The following is a 20982-nucleotide window of genomic DNA, read 5'->3' as shown; positions in this document are numbered from 1 at the left end:
GACTAAACTGCTTGGAGTAATCCTGGATTGTAAACTGTTATGGTCAAAACATATTGATATAATAGTAGCTTCTACCTTCTTATCAACAAGGTAGGTCCTACTGGCTCTAGTTTTGTCGCACCTTGACTACTGTTCAGTCGTGTGGTCAGGTGTCACAAAAAAGGACTTAGGAAAATTGCAATTGGCTCACAACTGGGCAGCATGGCTGGCCTTTGGATGTACACAGAGAGCTAATATTAATAATATGCATGTCAATCTCTCCTGGCTCAAAGTGGAAGAGAGATTGACTTCATCACTATTTATGCGAGGTACTGACATGTTGAATGCACCGAGCTATCTGTCTAAACTACTGGCACACAGCTCGGACACCCATGCATACACCACAAGACATGCCACAAGGGGTCTCTTCACAGTCCCCAAGTCCAGCACAGACTAGGTGAGGCACATAGTACTACGTAGAGCCATGACTACATGGAACTCTATTCCACATCAAGTAACTGATGCAAGCAGTAAAATTTGATTTAAAAACACCTTATGGAACAGCGGGGACTGTGAAGCAACACAAACATAGACACATGCATAAAAACACGATAACATACGCACTATATACACACATACACATGGATTTAGTACTGTAGATATGTGGTATTGGTAGAGTAGGGACCTGAGGGCACACAGTGTGTTGTGAAATCTGTGAATGTATTGTAATGTTTAAAAAAATGTATAAACTGCCATAATTTTGCTGGACCCCAGGAAGAGTAGCTGCTGCCTTGGCAAATACAACGTTTCAAGTCTTTAGGTCAAACAGGACGACATATGAGGGTTTAAGTGAGACCGCTTATAGCAAACGGTGGCATTCTTATTGACCAAGTTACTCATGGCATCTAGTTACTCATGGCATCTAGTTTCTATGTGCCAAATTAGAAAAATAGTTACCAATCTATGCTTGAGTTATTTGACAATGTCAACAACAACAACTATTCAGAGAATAATAATAGGTTTCACAGCTTTGCTGTGAACCCGTAATGAGAGTAGAAAAAAGATAAGAGAGATATCATGTCCAATTCAGGGACAGAGAAGGTGTCAAATGGGGATATGTGAGTGAAAAGACAGAAACTGAACACGTCTCACAGAGATTGACAAAGAGAACCTGAGAAAAGAAGTGGCAACAAGCTACTCTAGAGATGAGGTGGAATGGAACGATGAGCACAGGAATGGATACACACAGTTCAGTAGTCAGAGAAAGAGAGAGATAGAGATGGATGCTACAATACAGCCGGCCTGGGGTGTTCAGTATAGTATAGACCCTCTGCATGGACACGCTTGCCTGGCTGTCTGCACAGATCAGGCCCCATGCTCACCAAATACTAATCATATTAGACAAGTGGCACTGTTACAAGGGGCCAGTGTATTTTTAGGCCTCTTTTTTCCCTTGTGGCAAGCCAAATCAAACAGGGAGAATGGGATTATAGTATGACAGGCAGGTGGACTTTTGTCCAACCTGCAGGGTTAGTCTCTATTGTCTTACTATAGACCAGCAAATCCTGCTAGCTGCCACAATCCCTGGATGCTGCTACTGTACTGTATGTGCTGGTTGTCATTTCAATTTAAGGGTTGGATTGATCCCGTGTTTAGGTTCTGTATAATCGGAAAATAAATTACACATCATTAATTTAGTGTCTCTCTAAAACTGTTTTGTGGGAGGAAATATTGTTATTCTATTATTACTAGTATTATAAACAGTACTATCTATATTTAATGAAAACTGTCTACTACTCTTCACTTTGTATTATCCTATTTCATAGTCCATATGATTGCCACACCAATGCCTTAAACTTTATGCTTCTTGTTCAGTTGCACCCCCAATCTCACAGACTCCTTCTCTCTCTCCCCTCCTTCCCCCACTTTCTCTCCTCTCTCACCCCTTCCCCCTCCAGGAGTCAAAAACCAGCCATGGATACAGCTCCAGAGGAAAGCAGTGACTCTGGCCCTCAACTCTACCAACCCAGAGCTCTCTGCTGTGCTGACCTCTGCACAGAGTCAGTATGAGATAGGAGGTTTCCCCTACCCATTGGGTCTGGAGAGCAATGCCACCGGTGAGAAATAGAGGGAGGGGGTGGAGGGTGGTTTGGGACGGTGGAAGAAGAGAGGGCGGACAGAGGGAGGGGGGAGAGAAAAGGGGAGAGGGGAACAGGAGGATTGAAAAGGAGAGGGAAGGTGGGAAACAGGAGATGAGATAGGAAGAGAAGGATGGATGGAGGGAGGGAAATACATGGGTAAAATGCAGAATTGCTCAAGTGGAAAATCCAGAGATTTTGACCAAGATAGATTTCTGTCAAAAACTCCCAAATTATGAGAAATGATGGCAGGAAACCATGGGAGAAGTATGATGACATAGTATTATGTCTGAGTGTCATGAATGATGAGAAGCCAATGGATAGTGTCTGTTGGAAAGACTCTTCTGACAAGTTGTCACTGGAGTTTTCAATCCCAATGATAATAATTAACAATCAATAAGCCTTGACTAATCCCCAAGGTTTGTAAGACACTGGGTTAAGAATAATTAGGCAAGGACTCAGCTTTCTGCAAAAGGCTCATACAGTTTATTCAGAGAACGTTCTGAAGTACATTACACAAAGATGTTCATTTTATGCTCACTCCCCGCTTACGCACATACCTACACACAAACAATAGATATCCTACGCACATACATACACACGAACAGTAGGTGAATTGTATCCCTCCCCGGACTGCTCACCACTGTTAATCACTACCCAGCGCTGCCTGTTCCTTTCCCCGGAGATTAGGGGGACCTTGAAGGTTACTCCCTGTTTTCTCCTAAGTCTCTTCATGTCGGGTCAAACACATGTCTACAGTTCCCTTAGTCTAACTAACACACACACACACATTTCCCTTCCTCCCGGGTCTTCTACTAGACCTTATGGGACTTACGTTCAGTACTTTAATTATTCCATTACACATGCTACATAACTATGAATTACTAATCAGTTACGTTTCAGGGATGGATTCTTTATTCATTTACCTTTATTATATCATTCCCTTATCACAAGTGTAAACCAGGTCAACCATGACGATGATGATGATGATGCCTTAGAATGGTGAACAAACAGTAAATTGCTGAGGGTGAATATTGTGACATTTGCATGATGATGGTAGCGTTAGCGTTATTTGTGTTGAGAGGCATGGTAGCAAGCCTTGTTTGGGATTTTCTACTGTTGGGTTCAACAAAACACTGGTGTTTGGTCTAAAGCCCTTCCCCGTAGCTCAGTTGGTAGAGCATGGTGTTTGCAACACCAGGGTTGTGGGTTCGATTCCCACGGGGGGCCAAGTACGAAGAAAAAAAAAAATGTATGAAATGAAAATGAAATGTATGCATTCAATACTGTAAGTCGCTCTGGATAAGAGCGTCTGCTAAAATGACTAAAATGTAAAAATGTAAATGTGTCGTCTCTCCCCAGGGGCTAACAGTAGCTGGGTGGGGCTGACGGCGGTGGCGGCGGTCAATGCCCAGCTCTTCAGTCGTAACGGGACCAGTGTTCAGGTGTGGGACCCCGTCCATATCTGCATCCCCCTGCCCTTAGACACACCCCTGCAGACAGCCACCAGTGTCCCCGTGTGGAGGTTCGACGACAAGACAGGTAAAGGGAACCACCCACCATCATAGCTGACCAATACCGAAAGCCCTCCATGTACAAGTGTCGTCAATTTGTTTGATAAGAGTGCTGTCAGTTGAAAACGGTTTCCCTAAAAAAACATCCTTGTATACAGACACATACAGAAACATCCTCGTACATACTTTCCCAGTTTCATTTGTTCATCAACAGTGGGCTTACTGCTATACTCAAATATATACATAAAAATGCCTGTCAATAAAAAACTGCCATTGATAGTAAGCCACCATCCGTCAGACCACAAATCTAAGGCATATAAATGGTCTGAGCTTAGAAGGGGGGAATAAGAGGAACCTCCAGTCCATCTGCTCTAACTATGGCTGCCTGGACCCCCAGCTGGTCACAGCTAGCCTGGTTCAACCAGACTGAACGCTGTGCCCAGCAGTGTTTTCCTCACTTCAGTGTGGTTTACCCAGGCTAGCTGTTCCTGTCTCAAATGGGTTAATCCTCTTCCTCGCTGCTCCTCAGTATCTGAAATATCGCAGTTCACTTGGCTGACAATACTGTTATACAACTGCTGTGCATGCTTTCATAGGGAGGGAGCCACACAACGCTCTCCATCTCTTTCTCTCTCTCTCTCATACACATTTCTCTCTTTCTGTCTCTCTCACACACACAAACACTCTCTCTCCCCCTCTCTGTCTCTCTCTCTCTAGTTCATTCTGTCTCCCCCTTTCACTCTCTCTTTCGCTCTCTCTTTCTCTCACACACACTCTCGCTGCCTCTCTCTTGCTCTGCATCTGCCTCCCTCTCTCTCCGTCTTGCTTTCTCTCTTTTTTATTTTTTTATTTAAATGTAACCTTTATTTAACTAGGCAAGTCAGTTAAGAACAAATTCTTATTTACAATAACGGCCTACCCCGGCCAAACCCGGACGACGTTGTGCGCTGCCCTATGGGATTCCCAATCACGGCCGGATGTAATACAGCCTGGAATCGAACCAGGGACTGTAGTGACGCCTCTTGCACTGAGATGCAGTGCCTTAGACCACTGCTCCACTCGGGAACCCCCTCTCTCACGCACACACTCTCTCTCTGCATCTCTTTCTCTCTCTCATACACTCACTTTCCCCCGTTGCTTTATGCAGTGGTGTAAAGTACTTAACCTCTCTGGGGTATGTGGGACGCTAGCGTCCCACCTGCGGGACACACTCGCCAACAGCCAGTGAAATAGCAGGGCGTCAAATTCAAAACAACAAAATCTCATAATTCAAATTTCTCAAACATACAACTATTATATCCCATTTTAAAGATACACTCGTTAATCCAACCACACTGTCCGATTTCAAAAAGGCTTTACGACGAAAGCATAACATTAGATGATGTTAGGACATCGCCTAGACAAGAAAAACCACACAGCCATTTTCCAAGCAAGGAGAGGCGTCACAAAAACCAGAAATACAGCTAAAATTAATCACTAACCTTTGATGAGCTTCATCAGATGGCACTCATAGGACTTCATGTTACACAATACATGTATGTTTTGCTCGATAAAGTTCATATTTATATCCAAAAAAAACATTTTACATTGGCGTGTAATGTTCAGAAATGTTTTGGAGTCAACAGAAGTCACAAATAACATTATAAATATTCACTTACCTTTGATGATCTTCATCGGAATGCACTCCCAGGTATCCCAGTTCCAGAATAAATGTTTGTTTTGTTCGATAAAGTTCCTCTTTATGTCCAAATACCTCCATTTTGTTCGCACGTTCAGTGGAATAATCCAAATGCACTGTGCTCGCGCAGTAAGTTCAGACAAAAAGTCAAAAAAGTTATATTACAGTTCGTTGAAACATGTCAAACGATGTATAGAATCAATCTTTAGGATGTTTTTATCATAAATCTTCAATAATATTCCAACCGGACAATTACTTTGTCTTTAGAAATGTAAAGGAACTCACCTAACTCTCACGGGAGCGCGCGAGATTGAGCTCATGTCATTTTCTCAGTCATCTGACTCCATATGCTCTTATTCTCTCCCCATTCACAGTAGAAGCATGAAACAATGTTCTAAAGACTGTTGACATCTAGTGGAAGCCTTAGGAAGTGCAAAATGGCCCCACAGACACTGTGCATTAGATAGGCAATCACTTGAAAACTACAAACCTCAGATTTGCACACTTCCGGTTGGATTTTTTCTCAGGTTTTTGCCTGCCATATGAGTTCTGTTATACTCACAGACATCAATCAAACAGTTTTAGAAACTTCAGAGTGTTGTCTATTCAAATCTAATAATATGCATATCCTACCTTCTGGGCCTGAGTAGCAGGCAGTTTACTACGGGGATGCGTTTCATCCGGATTTCAAAATACTGCCCCCTACCCCGATGAAGTTAAGTAAAAATACTTTCAAGTGCTACTTAAGTCGTTTTTTGGGTTATCTGTACTTTACTTTTATATATTTTTTGACTGCTTTTACTTTTTTTACATTCCTTAGGAAAATATTGTACTTATTACTCCATACATTTTCCCTGACACCCAAAAGTACTCGTTACATTTTAAATGCTTAGCAGAACAGGAAAATAGTCCAATTCACACACTTATCAACCGAACATCCCTGGTCATCCCTACTGCCTCTGATCTGGCGGACTCACTAAACACACATGCTTTGTTTGTAAATTATGTCTGAATGTTGGAGTGTGCCCGTGGCTTTCTGTAAATTAAAAAAAAAAGAAAATGGTGCCATCTGGTTTGCTTAATATAAGGAATTTGAAATGATTGATACTTTTGATACTTAAGTATATTTTAAACCAAATACTTTTATACTTTTACTCAAGTAGAATTTTACTGGGTGACTTTTACTTTTACTTGAGTCATTTTCTATTAAGGTATCTTTACTTTTACTCAAGTATGATAGTTGGGTACTTTTTCCACCACTGGCTTTATGGAACCGATGTCTAAAAACTCCAGACCAGGGTTGTTTCTTGTCTTGACAACCGGTCCGGACTTCCCATGGCAGCCATTGTTCTAGTGTGTCTGAACCGGAAACTGCAGATCTCATTGACATGCCTGGCATTTCCCTACCGAGATTCACATTACCATAACTATGCTGAAGAAACCCTGGTAAACACTTCCTTTGAATGCCCTCTTCATAACGCATTATGGATTTAGTCATAGATGTTTAGGAGCAGTTAATAGTGCCTATGTTGTGCATTATTATGCATGATTCATAGCTCAGGCGTTCTAAATGTGCTTATAATACATTATGAAGAGGGTATTAATAGGAAGTGTTACCGAAGCCATGGGCCTATTTCTACAGATCTCCATGATAACCTCAACTTCTTGAAGTTGGATTTCAAGAATGGGACAGTACACAATGAACTGAGAAGAGCAAGCCTAATGAATAAAAAGTAATAACCAACCAGTCACTTGCCAAGTCTGGATATGTCTTCCCAAGGGTAGATGATGGAGCACCTATCTGGCAGGCTCCATTTGGATGCCCAGGATCCTTCCATGATGGTATTTTCAATACAGAGAGCAATATATACAACTCGAACTATCGCATTTAGAAATCATGGCCATGCATTGATCGGCAGATCCCAATGATGCACAAAAGATGGGTGTGTCATTCTGATACCATAGTTGTGGGTTCAATGTGCAGAAAACATGAAAGCAGACTTAGTGTAAACATCCCTTTTTAACACCCTGTGGAAAACTGCAGCTGAAGAGTGTTGTTGTCCTGAAGCCTGATGATGTGATTAGGCCTGTTATGTAGCTCCAGGAGGCCTGGGACAGAGGAGGCAATGTTCCCCACCTCTCTCGTCCTATGTTGCCACGGTAACATGTTATGAGATGCAAACAGAGACACAGATGGACGGAGGGGAGGAGGGGGGGAGGAGAGGGTTTGAAGGGCTAGTGTTTTTGAGTAGAGGAGAAAGGGGACAACAAAGCTGTGGTGGAGGGAGAGATTTTGGATAGTGGGATGAGCTGGTCTGTTGGAGTTAGCTGTAGGCTATTGCTCACATCCTGTTAGGATGGCTAAGATAACTGAGGATTAATGGTTGTGAGTGCTGTGAGTATTGGGACAAAACAAGTTACTGAGCTTGGACAAAACAGGTTACTGCCAATTGACTAGGCACCCGCCACTAACAACAATCTCTCACTCTCGCGCTCCATTAAGTGGCTTATATTGTGGGTATTTGTGGGTGTTGAATTTAGTAGTTTGCTAAAATTCGATGTATGCAAATGTTTTACTCTGTACCGTAGCTGAGAGTAAAGGAAAATCAAATCTTTACAGTAAAACCCAAAAGAACAATATAGCACAGGATTTAAGCAAACTGATTAGTCAAACAGAGCGTTGCAGCGTTAGGTTCATGCATTATTTAACTGTATGGGTTTTTATTCAACCATCCGCTAAGTGGGAGGCCCAGAGCTCATATCTCATTATCTGCAGTGACGAACCAACAGTTAGCTAGGTGGTGAGAGGCTTACTGATTATAATGTGGACACCAGGGTGAATGTGTTGTTAACTGTGTCATCTCTAAAGGGGTCACCTCTAATTCCACCATGCACACACACACACACACACACCCTGCTCTGGGGGTGTGGGCTTTTATTTGCTTAAGAGGGAAGAGTGCCCCCCACTGACCCTCATGTAGTACTGCAGCAAGTGGTGTCCTACAGTATGTCTCAAGTGCTCTATACAGTATTTCAGTATATATTGTATACATAAAAGCTGGTTCACTTCTGGATGACAGCATGTAGGAATAAGGAATTCTTTGTTTCCATCATGGTTTAGTTTACGTCCAACAAAGTAACGTTCTTTCCCTGAGTTTTCCTGAGTTTTCCCTGACCTATGCAGAAGCAGTAAACCTGAAAGTTTCTACTCAAAACAAATCAAGTAACATCGCAGGTTCACCCAATGTCAACAAGTACTAGACAGGTAGAATCCCACACATAATCCCACACAGAGCAATAAAATAAACTCCTGTGGAGCTTTAGATCAGTGTTGAGTAGAGAAATGGGCCTCTAGTCTAGTATGCCCAGGGGGTCCTCTAGATTTATGAGTTACTGTAAGTCTGGATGCCTGGGCCTCTCTTCCAGAGTCAGGTTTTACACCAGATTTCTCCCACACACACACCCCCACACACACACACACACACACACACACACACACACACACACACACACACACACACACACACTCCACTCTTCCAGTGTGCCAGGTTACACTTGCAAGACTTTGTGCTAAGGCTTTACATTTACAATGGGTTTTGTAGATGTTTGGGGCAGAAGGGGAGGTTTGGGGACACCTGCCAGGAGCACTCGGAATACTCTAGCAAATAGAATCGGGTGCTGCAGCGGAAGCCTTTAATTGGTGGGTGCTGTAGTGTACTGTGGCACTGTGACAGATCTATCAAGGGAGCGCTAAATGGGCTGTAACGCCAGGCTGCTGACTGTCAGTCAGGATTGAGACCGAGAGGAAAACATGTTGAAGATGAATATTCATTGGACGTGGGTGGATGGCTAGAGTGAGCTGCCGCTGAAGAGAGAAATTGATTTGTTTCGGACTGAATCACAAGTTTGTGCGTATGTGGGTGTGTGTACAGTCTGTGCATGACAAATGAGTACAAGAGAAAATACAGTGTGATGATGAGTCAAAAAAGTTGAATCAAAGTTGAACATGACCCTTTCGTCAGGCGGGAGGAAAACTCTTTCTCTCTTTCTCTGTCCATGATGACCCCTCCCATGTGATCTCCTCCCATCCTCCTCCTTCAAGGCGTCTTTAAAAGGGAAAGGAGGAGGAAGAAGGATGACACAGTGTTTCTTGTTCCATATAGCCCAGGAGACTCTAAATCAAAGGCGCCATTATCTCTCCAGACTCAGCTGTGAGTCTGTGTTTGTTTTGGAGACGGATCACATGCGCGCACACACTATGTCAGGGGGTAGTGGGGAGTGGCTTGGAAATCCCCCTGCCTTATACTGAGGAGATGAACAGTAGTAGGGGCTTTTTGTTTGTCTGTGTGCATGACAACCCCTAGTGGTCGACATACAGCATTACATCCATGGTCGAGCACTTCCTAGATAAGTGATCTGGCATGACACACATTCACACTTCAATTCACTCTCACCTCCCTTTTACCCCTACTTTAGAGGATTGTTGAGTGTGTTTCTATTCACACCACTGAGGGTGTGTTAATTAGAGCTTGGCTCAATATGTAGCCTAGAAGTCCTAGGTTGACTTCTCAGGTGGTTCAATGTTTGAGGTTGTGGATGCCAGATCGTCTATTAATGTCTAAAAATAGATGTACTGTAGCCAATGGGCAGTAAAGCTGGCCTAATGGATTTTCAGGCCTGCGTCTGTATTCACAAAGCGTCAGAAGAAGTGCTGATCTAGGATCAGTTTTGACTTTTAGATCATAATGAATAAGATGACCTGATCCTAGATGAGCACTTTTAATTAATACAGGCCCTGGTTGTATTGCTGCTGTGATGACAAAGGCAATATATTCACAGACTTCCCTTGCCTGGGGCACTAAAAGAGGAGTCCAACAAATGTTTGTAGTCTAAACAGATGATATTAATCTAATAGTTATTTAAACTAATAGTTGTATTGCTTATTTGAATTGAAAGGCAATGTTATGTTTATTTTTTTCAAATATGTTATTAATCATAAGCTATATCTTACTGTAAACTTGACATTTTTATTTTAGGCCACTGTTTGCATTCTCCCCTACAATGTGTTAAAATCATTCAGGACACTTGCATAAGTAACATGTAGGCCTAATCACAACCTGCTTCTGTGTTTATGTTTTCTGCAAAGTGAAAATGCTAACGAGAATGACAGAAATTAAAACTATTTTAGGAGCGGGAGGATGATGTAGAAGGGGAACTTGGGTGTACTATGGGCAGAGGTCTCCCTGTCAAGACCCATTAAGCTACTGAATCCTGACCCTCTCCTCGGGGTGCCTGGCATCATGGGAAATGGTTCTTCCTTTCTTCTTTTCTCTTTTTTTTGTGACCAAGTTTTTATTTATTTTGTATTTTTTTTGTTCTTTTTTTTCCCTCTTTCGTTATTGTGGTTATGGTCGGAAAGCATCTGCCTGGACTCAAAGCTGTCTTCCTTCCCTGAATCACGTTATTCGCTCATCATTTGTGTATGTTCTATCCCGACGAGCTACGCGTCACTGGATATGAATGCCTAACACCGCTGGCCCTCATAATGTGAAGTAATAGATTCACAGCACATGTTCAGTACAGTAACTATGGAGCTGTTCCATCTGCTCACTCCAGGATTAAATAGAATATACTGTGTATATGTGATTATCCTTGAAATTATTGTGTACAGGGATTATGAGCATGCATTGGGAGAAAAAACTATTGGAAATCAGAATTTTGTTAGTGCATAGCAGGGATACTCACAAAAATATATATTTTCAGTTTTGGGAATATATTTTGGATTGATAAGGATCTTAATGGAAATTTACACACATCTCTTAAATTGTTAAGGAAGTTGACATACAATGTTTAATGTAATTCCTACTCTACTCTAACTAATTCTGTCCTCATGCTGACTTGTACTTCAACAGGACTCTGGGTCAGGAAAGGAACCGGCTATATCAAGAAAGAAGGAGCACAGCTGACATGGAGTTTTGTGGCCAACCAGCTAGGATACTGGTTGGCTGCCTTTCCCTCAACCACAGGTACAGTAACTATGTCCAGAGATGGGCAGTATTTCCGTTACATGTATTTGAAATATGTATTTAAATTACTTCTGAATATTTTCCCATTTGTATTACAATGGGCTGAATTACACTCCAAAGTATTTTGTAACAAGATACTTTCGAGAGCTGTAATTTGTATTTTCAAAATACAAAATAATTGATACCTTTTTTTTTTATAGCTGTTCACAATTTTTGTCTCCCTTTCCACCCTACATTGGTATCAGAAGTCTGATGGCACTATGGTGTGATAAGAGCATAAACGTACATGTAAAAATGAACAATATCAATGCACGCTGAGTATTATTCTAATGAGCTCCGTCCCGAAACAAGGCCAATAATAGTACCTAGTGTGCTTTGCAGTTAATTTTGCTATGTTCATTTTCACATATACATATTGGTAATTTAGCAGACATTCTTATCCAGAGTGACTTACAGTCCCTGCATTCAACTAATCTAGATAAACAGCATATCACAGTCATAGCAAGTAAAACGATTCTGTAACCATTACTGAGAATGTTGTTGCTGCTCGGGCCAACTACTTGGAAGTGTATTTTCTTGTTTTAAAATACATAATACGTGCATTTGAATGAAATAAATGACAAAATACAAGTATTTTGTCATTTATTTTTGATACATAGATTTTTATATGGTATTTTGTAATTGTATTTTGTGAGTTTTGCCCATCCCTGACTATGTCAACAATGTTGACATAGATCAGGGCTGCATCAGTCTGACATTTGTTTACACAGCCCCACTGTCATCTTGGTTGTCTTAGAGAGATATGTGATTGTATACAAATGTAAGCAAGGTTTGAAATTATTATGCTTTAGTCTGTTTGAACTTTTTGAGGTCAATTTGCAGTCTAATGATTATTTCTAATTATGTTACAGCCCCCTGACCATCCGCTCAATAAAATAAAAAATAAAAACATTGGTGATGCCTGTCTTAAGACTATGTCAATATGAGATAGAAATTGAATAATGAACACTTGTTTGTGCACTTTGCGATGAAACTATATAGCTAGGGGTTGTGGTCTGTCCATTACAAAGCTTTTTGTAGGGAGTCCTGTTGCAGACTTGGCCCATCCTAGTATCTTATTTATCACTAACATATTTCTGTAAATTTACTGCAAAACATTATGTTAGCTATTGTAATTCTATATTAATGTACAGTACTCTAAAGAGCAATGCATTATGGTGGCTCAATGGCATTCTGCTACACTGCGGTAAAATTACAGTAACGTACTGTATTACCCGTTTTGCTGTATATTTACAGCAGCATAATGTGAATGATGGTATATTGTGGGAAAATGTTGTGGGCGGGGAAAGAATCTGTCTCATTAACATTTTAAAGCATTCCTTGTAATACGCTATATTTGTTGCACCCGTTTGTAACAGCCGTTGAAAGGATGGGACCAAGGCGCAGCGTGGTTAGTGCTCATCATGACATTTATTTGAATGAACACTGAATCAAAAAACCAAAGTGCAACAGCTAAACAGTTCTGTCAGGTAACAAATGACTAAACAGAAAATAACCACCAACAAAATCCAAAGGAAAACAGGCTGCCTAAGTATGGCTCCCAATCAGCAACAACGATATACAGCTGTCCCTGATTGAGAGCCATACCCGGCCGAAACAAAGAAATACCAAACATAGAAAAAAGGACATAGAATGTCCACCCCAACTCACACCCTGACCAACCAAAATAGAGACATAAAAGGATCTCTAAGGTCAGGGCGTGACACCGTTAGTGAGAACGCTGTACCCCACAGAATACACTACCATACCGTATTTTTGGAATCTAAAAACCTTGACCTGTAAATGGACAGTAATTTACTAGCTAATGTGCTGCCAGTAATTTACTGTAGTACAGTACTAGATTGTATTTTTGGAATCTAAAACCTGTTCCGGTAATTTACTGGCTACAGTGCTGCCAGTAATTTATTGTAATTCATTACCACCCCACAGAATACAGTACCACAGTCACGCCCTGACCTGAGAGATCCTTTTTATGTCTCTATTTAGGTTTGGTCAGGGTGTGATTTGGGTGGGCATTCTATGTCTGTTTTTCTATGTTTGGGATTGCTTTGTTTCGGCCGGGTATGGCTCCCAATCAGGAACAGCTGTACATTGTTGTTGCTTATTGGGAGTCATACTTAGGCCGCCTGTTTTTCCTTTGGGTTTTGTGGGTGAATATTTTTCCTGTTTAGTTTTGTTAAACCTGACAGAACTGTTGCTGGTCGTTTTTGGTTTATTTTTGTAAAGTGTTCATTCGGTCCATTAAAATTATTCATGATGAACACATCCTCCGCTGCACCTTGGTCTCATTTTGATGACGGCCGTTACAACCATACTCTATTTTTGGAGCACCAAACACCTTTTGAACACTAGTGTTATTGTTGTTTCTGGGTCATTAACATATTTTGAGGCATGCAATGTAAGAGGCTATTTTTCACACCTTTTAATGAGAGTGCTGTACCAATTTAACTGATATGTGGTAGTAGTTCCCTAACAATTTAATGTTTGTAGTGGACAAATCAGAGTGGCAGCATGTCGCAAACATTTAATGGTTGAGTGTTTAGCTATCTCCTTTTGATTGGTTTTGCCCTGGAGTCACTGCCAGTTTAGAAGCTTTTGTTAAGGCCTCTACAAATGCAAAGTTTAGAAGCCTTTGTTAATTAAGGCCTCTACAAGTGCAAGTGATATAAAACACCAAATATTCATTGGTATGCTGTAATATATAATTGCATATTCACTGTTACCATTTGCTGTAACTTTATTACAATACAATTTCACAAACTACTGTATTGCTGTTTTGCTATATATTTACTGCAGCATTCTGTAAATTATAGTGCATTGTGGAAACATGTTGTGGGCGGGGAACAATATTTAGATCATTAACATATTCCGAGGCATGCCTTGTAAGTAGCTATATTTATTGCACCCGTTAGTAAGAATACTGTACCATCTAAACTAATATGTGGCAGTAGTGCCCTAACAATTGAATGTGTATAGGGACAGGTCAGAGTGGCAGCAAGTCTTACATCTTTAGTGTTTGAGTGTTTTGCCAAGTCCGTTTTGCCCTGTAATCTATCAATGTTACGTTTGATACCGGCGCTCCGAGATGTATCACTTTATCAGAAGCACATGATCAATGACTTCCGAAGCTTCATTTTTTTGTCGAACAACCACCTGATTGGTTTTGGTAGAAGACGTCATCTATATCATTTGTCTGTTCTAAATTATTTTGACCAGCAGGTGCCACTAGTGTACACTGTGTTGATCAAAGCCTTGAGTAATGAACCTGTTTTTGACACAATTGGCTGGAAAGCCTCAATGCTTCTAGAAGCTTCTTTTCCCCACCACTACTGTATTCACAGACAGTTTAGAAGCCTTTGTTTAGGCCTCTAGAAGTGCAAGTGATATAAAATACCAAATATTCATAAATATGCTGTAATATACACATACCTAGCAGCCAACTCCCATGTAATTGCAGTAAAATACCAATATTACGATTACAGTAGCATTTACTTTCTTACAGTATTGTACTGTATCGTTGCTCTGATATTACAGTAATTTACAGGAATCTGGTAGCAAGTTACTCTGAATATTACGGTAATGTGCTTGGCACTAGCCAGAGCTGGACAAAGATACATCAAAAGGTATCTTGTTACAAATAAAAAATACCTTGAAGACCAATGTATCCTTAACTACAACAACATTCTTAGTAACAGTTACAGAAACCTTTTACTTGCAATGACTGTGATATGTTTTTTGTTTAATGCTCTGGACAGAAACGTCTGCTAAATGACCCAAATGTCAATTTAAAAAGGAACACATGCAAAGCAAACTGCTGGGTATTATTCTAGTGAGTTCCACACTCAAACTATTTGTTTGGGGGTGGAGCTCATTAGAATAATACCCAGCAGTGTGTGTTGCAATTGTTAATTTTTACATTTTGGTAATTCACTCATCCAGAGTGACTTACAGTGGGTGTATTAAACAAGAATGTTGTTGTAGTTAAGCGGGCTACTTGCAGGTTTATTTTTGTATTAGAAAATACAAATACATGTATTATAATGAAACTGTTACAAAATACATTAATTGTACTTCAGGCCAGTGAAATACAAATGACTAAATAGGTATTGAAATACCTAACAGAAATACTGCCCATTATTGGCGCTAGCTGCCTGCACTGTAAATCTGCAACAGTTTACCAACCACTACAGTAATGCACTGTAAATTTGGGAAAGACAGCATGTAGCTGTAGTCAGGTGTTACAGTAATATTTTGTACATTTGTGTTTCAGTAAAGGTCCTGTAAATCTACAGTAATTTACTAGCTTCTGTGCTGCCAGTATTTTACTGTAGATTTACAGTAACCTACAGGCTACTGTGCTACCAGTAATTTACTATAAAAATGACAGGAAATGTTTTACAGTGTACCCCTGTGTTGCAGGCTCAGCTTTGAACCCCATGGGCCTGCGAGATATCACCACCTACCACACCATCTTCCTCCTAACCATCCTGGGCTCCATGGCTCTGCTGGTTCTGGTGCTGCTCTGTCTGCTGCTCTACTACTGCAGGTTGGTATCAGGCCCAGCATGTCTCAACTCAGGTCCTGGAGTAGTCAGTCCCAGTGTGGCACATTTTTGATCCAACCCAGCACTAGTTTTGAACAAGCTACTCTACGAGTCATCAAAGCACCAGGTTTAGGGTAAATTCCATTTAAATTCCAGTCACTTCAGGAAGTACACTGAAATTCCAATGCCAATTCTCTTCAATGCTTTTCAACAAGGAAAATGTGGAACTACTTTCTGAATTTAAATGGAATTGACCCCAACCCTGTCGGGCACTTGCTCAGTTGAATCAGTGGCGTTATTACTGGCCTGGGTCCAAAATGTAAAATACAAATATAACCAATCCGGGACTCTATTTGTTGTTTCATTTCCTGTTTACAGGGAGTCAAAATGTGATATATGGATGTGTGTGTTTGGTTGCATTCTCCCTTTAATCCTTCCCTGTTTTGTTTTAGGCGGAGATGTCTGAAACCACGGCAGCAGTACCGTCACGGCAAGATGCACGTCTCCTCCGGCATGGACGGCTCCAAAAGAGATCAATGCACCTCCATGTCCCACCTCAACCTCATCAGCTCAGGCCACATCCACATCGACACAGCTTCCTCCACCGGAGGTGACCCAGATGCCCTCAAATCAGACCTGTCCTCCACCCGGGATCTCCACAGCTCCAGGGAGGATTTCTTCCGGCACACTCCCCCAGGAAAGGCCCAGCGCCACTCCAAGGTGAACACGGACAGTATCACCAGACGTGGCGGTGGGGAGAGTTTTCCCATGAAGGTGACAACACGCTCTACTAACACTAACAACTTGGATCCTCAGCTGCTGCTCCGCAACGACACCCGCAGCTTCAGCTCAGCGGAGGATAATACCCATGATCCTCGACGTCGCCACAATGCCAATGACAACCAGGCTTACTCCTCAGATCCACCATCTCCACCACCTTTACTGCCTCCCTTCGCCGGGCACTACCAGGAGTACTCTGGCCTGCCCCCGGAGTACTCAGCGTCCCAGACCGGGGACCTCTTAGCCAGGCCCAACTCTCTAAACACCCAGCCCGGCCAGCTCATCTTCTGCCACTCCATGGACCAGATGAAGGAGAGCATGTACCGGAGTGTGGTGCCCACGCTGGTCATCCCGGCCCACTACATGCGCCTGTCGTCGGACCTGTCGGCTGTGGAGCAGGCTTTGGAGAGGCAGCAACAGATGCAGCATGACATGGAGGGAATCCAGGTTAGCATGACCCTGCCCAGGCAGCAGGGACAGGTACACCAGAATCAGCAGCAGAAACCACAGAACCAGCAACAACAGAATCATCAACAGGAGGACGAGGAAGGGGAAGAACCAGGCCAGCAGAGGGAGGACTCAGAGGGACACTCCAACTGGGCCTCGGACCCTAACGCTGCTCCAGTCCACATCCCGGTCCTGTTCAACGACAACACCATATCTCAGATGAACGGAGAGCTGCAGGCGCTGACGGAGAAGAAGCTTCTGGAGCTGGGGGTGAAGCCGCACCCCCGGGCCTGGTTCGTCTCCCTGGACGGTCGCTCCAACTCCCTGGTTCGCCACTCCTACATCGAGCTGGGGGGAGACTCTCTCAGCATCCCTGGAGGAGGGGGAGGTGGAGGAGCCACGGGGAGTCATCATGACAACAGAGTAGACGTCGCTCGCGAAGCCAACATTAAGCAGCGGAAGGGAAAGGAGGAGAGGAAGGCCAAGGAAGCTAAGGAAGCAAAGGAGGCTGCAGCTGCGGTTGAGAGGAAGGGTCACGCAGGTAAGACCTATACTAAACTCCCCTGCATCGACACCACAGACCCCCCCAGCAGCAGCAGCGAGAGCCACACTGCCATGTACTCTCCAGAGGACAATTCTCTGGCACCGCTGCTGGACGAGGCCCCAGAGACGACCCCCCGTGGGGGCACGTTCCCCCGGAAGGGCCGCAGCCGGGATAACAGCGCCCGGACCAGTACCACCACTACCACCAGCGAGGTGACACGCAGGGACTCAGCCACCAGCCCCGAGGATGGGGAGGATGCCGATGATAAAGACGAGGAGGGGAACAAGAAGAGTCCCTGGCAGAAGCGCGAGGAGAGACCCCTCATGGTGTGGAAGTAAGGTATACCTAGGGCTCTCAGGGAACATTGAGCTACAAGAGAACAGGGGGAGAAGAACCACTGTGTCAATGAATGCCTAATTTCTGACTGTGTCCCTTGTAGATTCTCTACAGAAAGAAGAGCAGAGAATGTGAGAGGTCTGTCTTTGAGAACAAAGAGAAAGATGTGTGTGAAAGATATTATGAAGTGAGAATGGAAATCAAACAAAGAAGCACAATTGTCACATCAGTCGAGAAAGGACCAGGTGTTTTGAAGTCCCACTTTTGCTTGTAGTCATCACTCAGATCAGTAGCTATATCTGCATCTCTAAAAACATCATTGAGATCGGTAGCTATATCCGTATCTCTAGAAGTTTCACATGGCTGTGGATTTATTTATTTTTTAAATCATGATCCCTAAGCATGTGGATGGGAACAGAATGGGAGAGGGAACAAATGGGAGAGTTCCTCTGACTGGTTGGTATTCTGAGATTCTTGAGAAATGCTCAACAATGTTTTTCTCCACTGTGCTGTTAGTAGAATTCCTTGGAAATGTTACCTATCCGATTTTGCTGTTACCTTAGCATTAACCTCAAGTCATTTTTACAGACCTTTTGGGAGGCGTCAGCTGGCCAAACAGAAACTTTTGATTCCTATGGAAAACCAAGACTGTCGGCCAGAACTGGAATGAATTAGTATTTTTTTTTCACTCTTTAATCTTGTTTTTTTAACAGATTAGATGGCCTTCTTTTTATGACTGAGTGGTACTTAATGTCATTGAGGAGACAGATCAATGTATTAAACATTGGAGAAAAAGGTTGCTGTTGTGATTGTGAAATCCTAATAAGTAAGTCCTAGATCCCAGGGTTTACAACAATGTTGTTGTTTCATTTTGTACCTTGGAGATAATGGCAGAAAACCACCTCTACGTTACTATCACTGAAGCCTGGAGAATAATGCAAACCGTTTTGGTTGCCATTTTCCTTACTGACAGAAAATGTTAGTCATGTTTTTTTCTTGCTTTACTAACCTGCTGACCTGGTGACTTGTAACATGAATATCTATGGAAGCATGGACCTGACAAAATTATTTGAAATGTTCATTAAGCTGCGTGGCTGGAAACAAATTAGAGCATCATAGAACATTTTTGTTAGCTTAGCATTGCAAGTCTGTACCTTTTGTTGCAATATCAATTTATAGTCAGACATGGATTGGATGATACCGACATGTAAAATATTAGCTTAAAAAAACAGAATAATTGGGTATTATTGCAAACTTGAAAGATGTTGTGAAAGGAAAAGACATTGAGTTGACTGAGTGGAAATCACAATTACCTAATGTTCCCATAAACTGTGCCATATTAGATTGTCAGTAATCTCCACTGGCTCATATTCTCAAAACATCTAATTATTAGCCTTCAGATAAATAAGACAGGAATCCATCCAGGTTTTCTCAGACCTAAAAATGTTAATGTCCAACAAATCACACCAAACAATTAGTCTCTTAAGTGCCTTTTTTAGCATAAAAAAGAATGGCTTGGATTCAAGGCCTCAGTATGTAAACCCAGCAGTTGTACCATTTGTACAACCATTCAGAAAGCTACTGGCTAAACCAGGGGTTTAACACATACTCTGTAACACGTTTTTCTCATTATTTTCAGGTTACGATATTGAGTCATACACAATGTTAAGCTATTGTTAGCTAATCAACTTTGATTTAAACAAACAGTACTCAACCTTGATGATCAGGGGTCATTTGAAGGCAATCAAGCCATACACTTGCTATCAGGTTTATGAAGTCCAGCTGAAGTTCTATCACGTTGCCTTGTGGATTAATATACAGCACGGCCTAAAGAAAATCAGGTGTAGGACCATGCCTAAGATGCACAGCAATGGTCCTCTTCATTTCAAACCTGCATTGTCACAATCCCTGTTTTAAACCCACTGTTTTTTTTATTTGATAACAACACTGTCACTGTTCTCTCCCCCCCCCCCCCTTTCTCCATTCAAAAGTATGTGAATGACCCTTGAAAGTCTCTTTTTAAAGATTGATACTTTCCACATTTTGAGTTACTGAGTTGATGCTAGTATGTGAAGTGGTTTCCTTGTGGTTTGAGACTCAGGATCACAACGAACATGCATGTTCCTCCTCTCATGAGCATTTGTGCTGTTGTGGTCTTTTTTTGTCATAGAATCAGCTTCTCTCAACTTCAAAATGGTTTGATGCTTAAGCTTGCAGAATTGAGCCACCTGTCTCTGTGAATAAACCAGCTCAGCTCTGATATGGAATCTCCTTAGCATCTCTCTCTGAAATAGTCTGTTTGTTTCTTTTTTGGGGGCCAGGGTATGTTTTTGGGATGAAGTTAACCTCCAATGTCATTTAAGGGATGAGGTTGGCTCAAGAACACTAATAGCTATATTGGCCCTACGAGGCACTACTGAATAGTGTGTTCTATGTGGTGTCATCAGAAATTGACATCAGAAATTGTTCTGAGGACAAGGATAATACTGGTGTTTGACATCTATAAACAAGACAGTCAGAGCTTTGAAAGTGTGCCAAGTCTCTCCACACCTGTCAGTGCAGTGTTCTGATTAAATATGACTTCAGAAAGGTTTTTTTTTGTTTTTTTTTAACCATTCTTTTTGTATATGTGAATGCCTGGCTAATCTTAATTCCTATAGGCCTACTGTTTGAGTGTTTATACAAGGTCAGTTGTCTCCTAGGCAACAGACAGAGGGATGATGTGCTGTTATGGTAAACTGGTGCCACCTCCTTTCCCCCTCAGATCTATATTTCTGAGGCAAATCTTTGCTAACTTTTATTGCTTGTTATTAATAATGTTAATATACAATCCAATAATTAAAGCATTTAACAAGTAATCTGTGTGCCTGGAATTTGTACTGTGTGCGTGGCATCAGCAGCTCACTTACAATTATTTTTCGATGCATTTTTTGTCCT

General features: G+C 42.0%; 1 protein-coding gene across 2 annotated transcripts in view; it reads left to right on the top strand.

The window, feature by feature from the left end:
• Positions 1 to 20903, top strand: part of fam171a2a (family with sequence similarity 171 member A2a) — a 68462-nt gene extending 47559 nt beyond the window's left edge. For both annotated transcript variants that reach the window (XM_029727335.1, XM_029727336.1), the window contains exons 4-8: positions 1938 to 2096; positions 3480 to 3659; positions 11222 to 11335; positions 15815 to 15941; positions 16391 to 20903. In XM_029727335.1, the coding sequence (XP_029583195.1) occupies positions 1938 to 2096; positions 3480 to 3659; positions 11222 to 11335; positions 15815 to 15941; positions 16391 to 18047 (2237 nt within the window). In that variant the 3' untranslated portion in view covers positions 18048 to 20903. The remainder of the gene's footprint in view (positions 1 to 1937; positions 2097 to 3479; positions 3660 to 11221; positions 11336 to 15814; positions 15942 to 16390) is intronic.
• Positions 20904 to 20982: the final 79 nt, after the last annotated feature.

The sequence above is a fragment of the Salmo trutta genome, chromosome 32, assembly GCF_901001165.1.
Source record: "Salmo trutta chromosome 32, fSalTru1.1, whole genome shotgun sequence".
NCBI classification, from domain to species: domain Eukaryota; kingdom Metazoa; phylum Chordata; class Actinopteri; order Salmoniformes; family Salmonidae; genus Salmo; species Salmo trutta.
The sequence above is the reverse complement of the archived record's forward strand: the minus strand, read 5'-3'. Positions and strand labels throughout refer to the sequence as shown.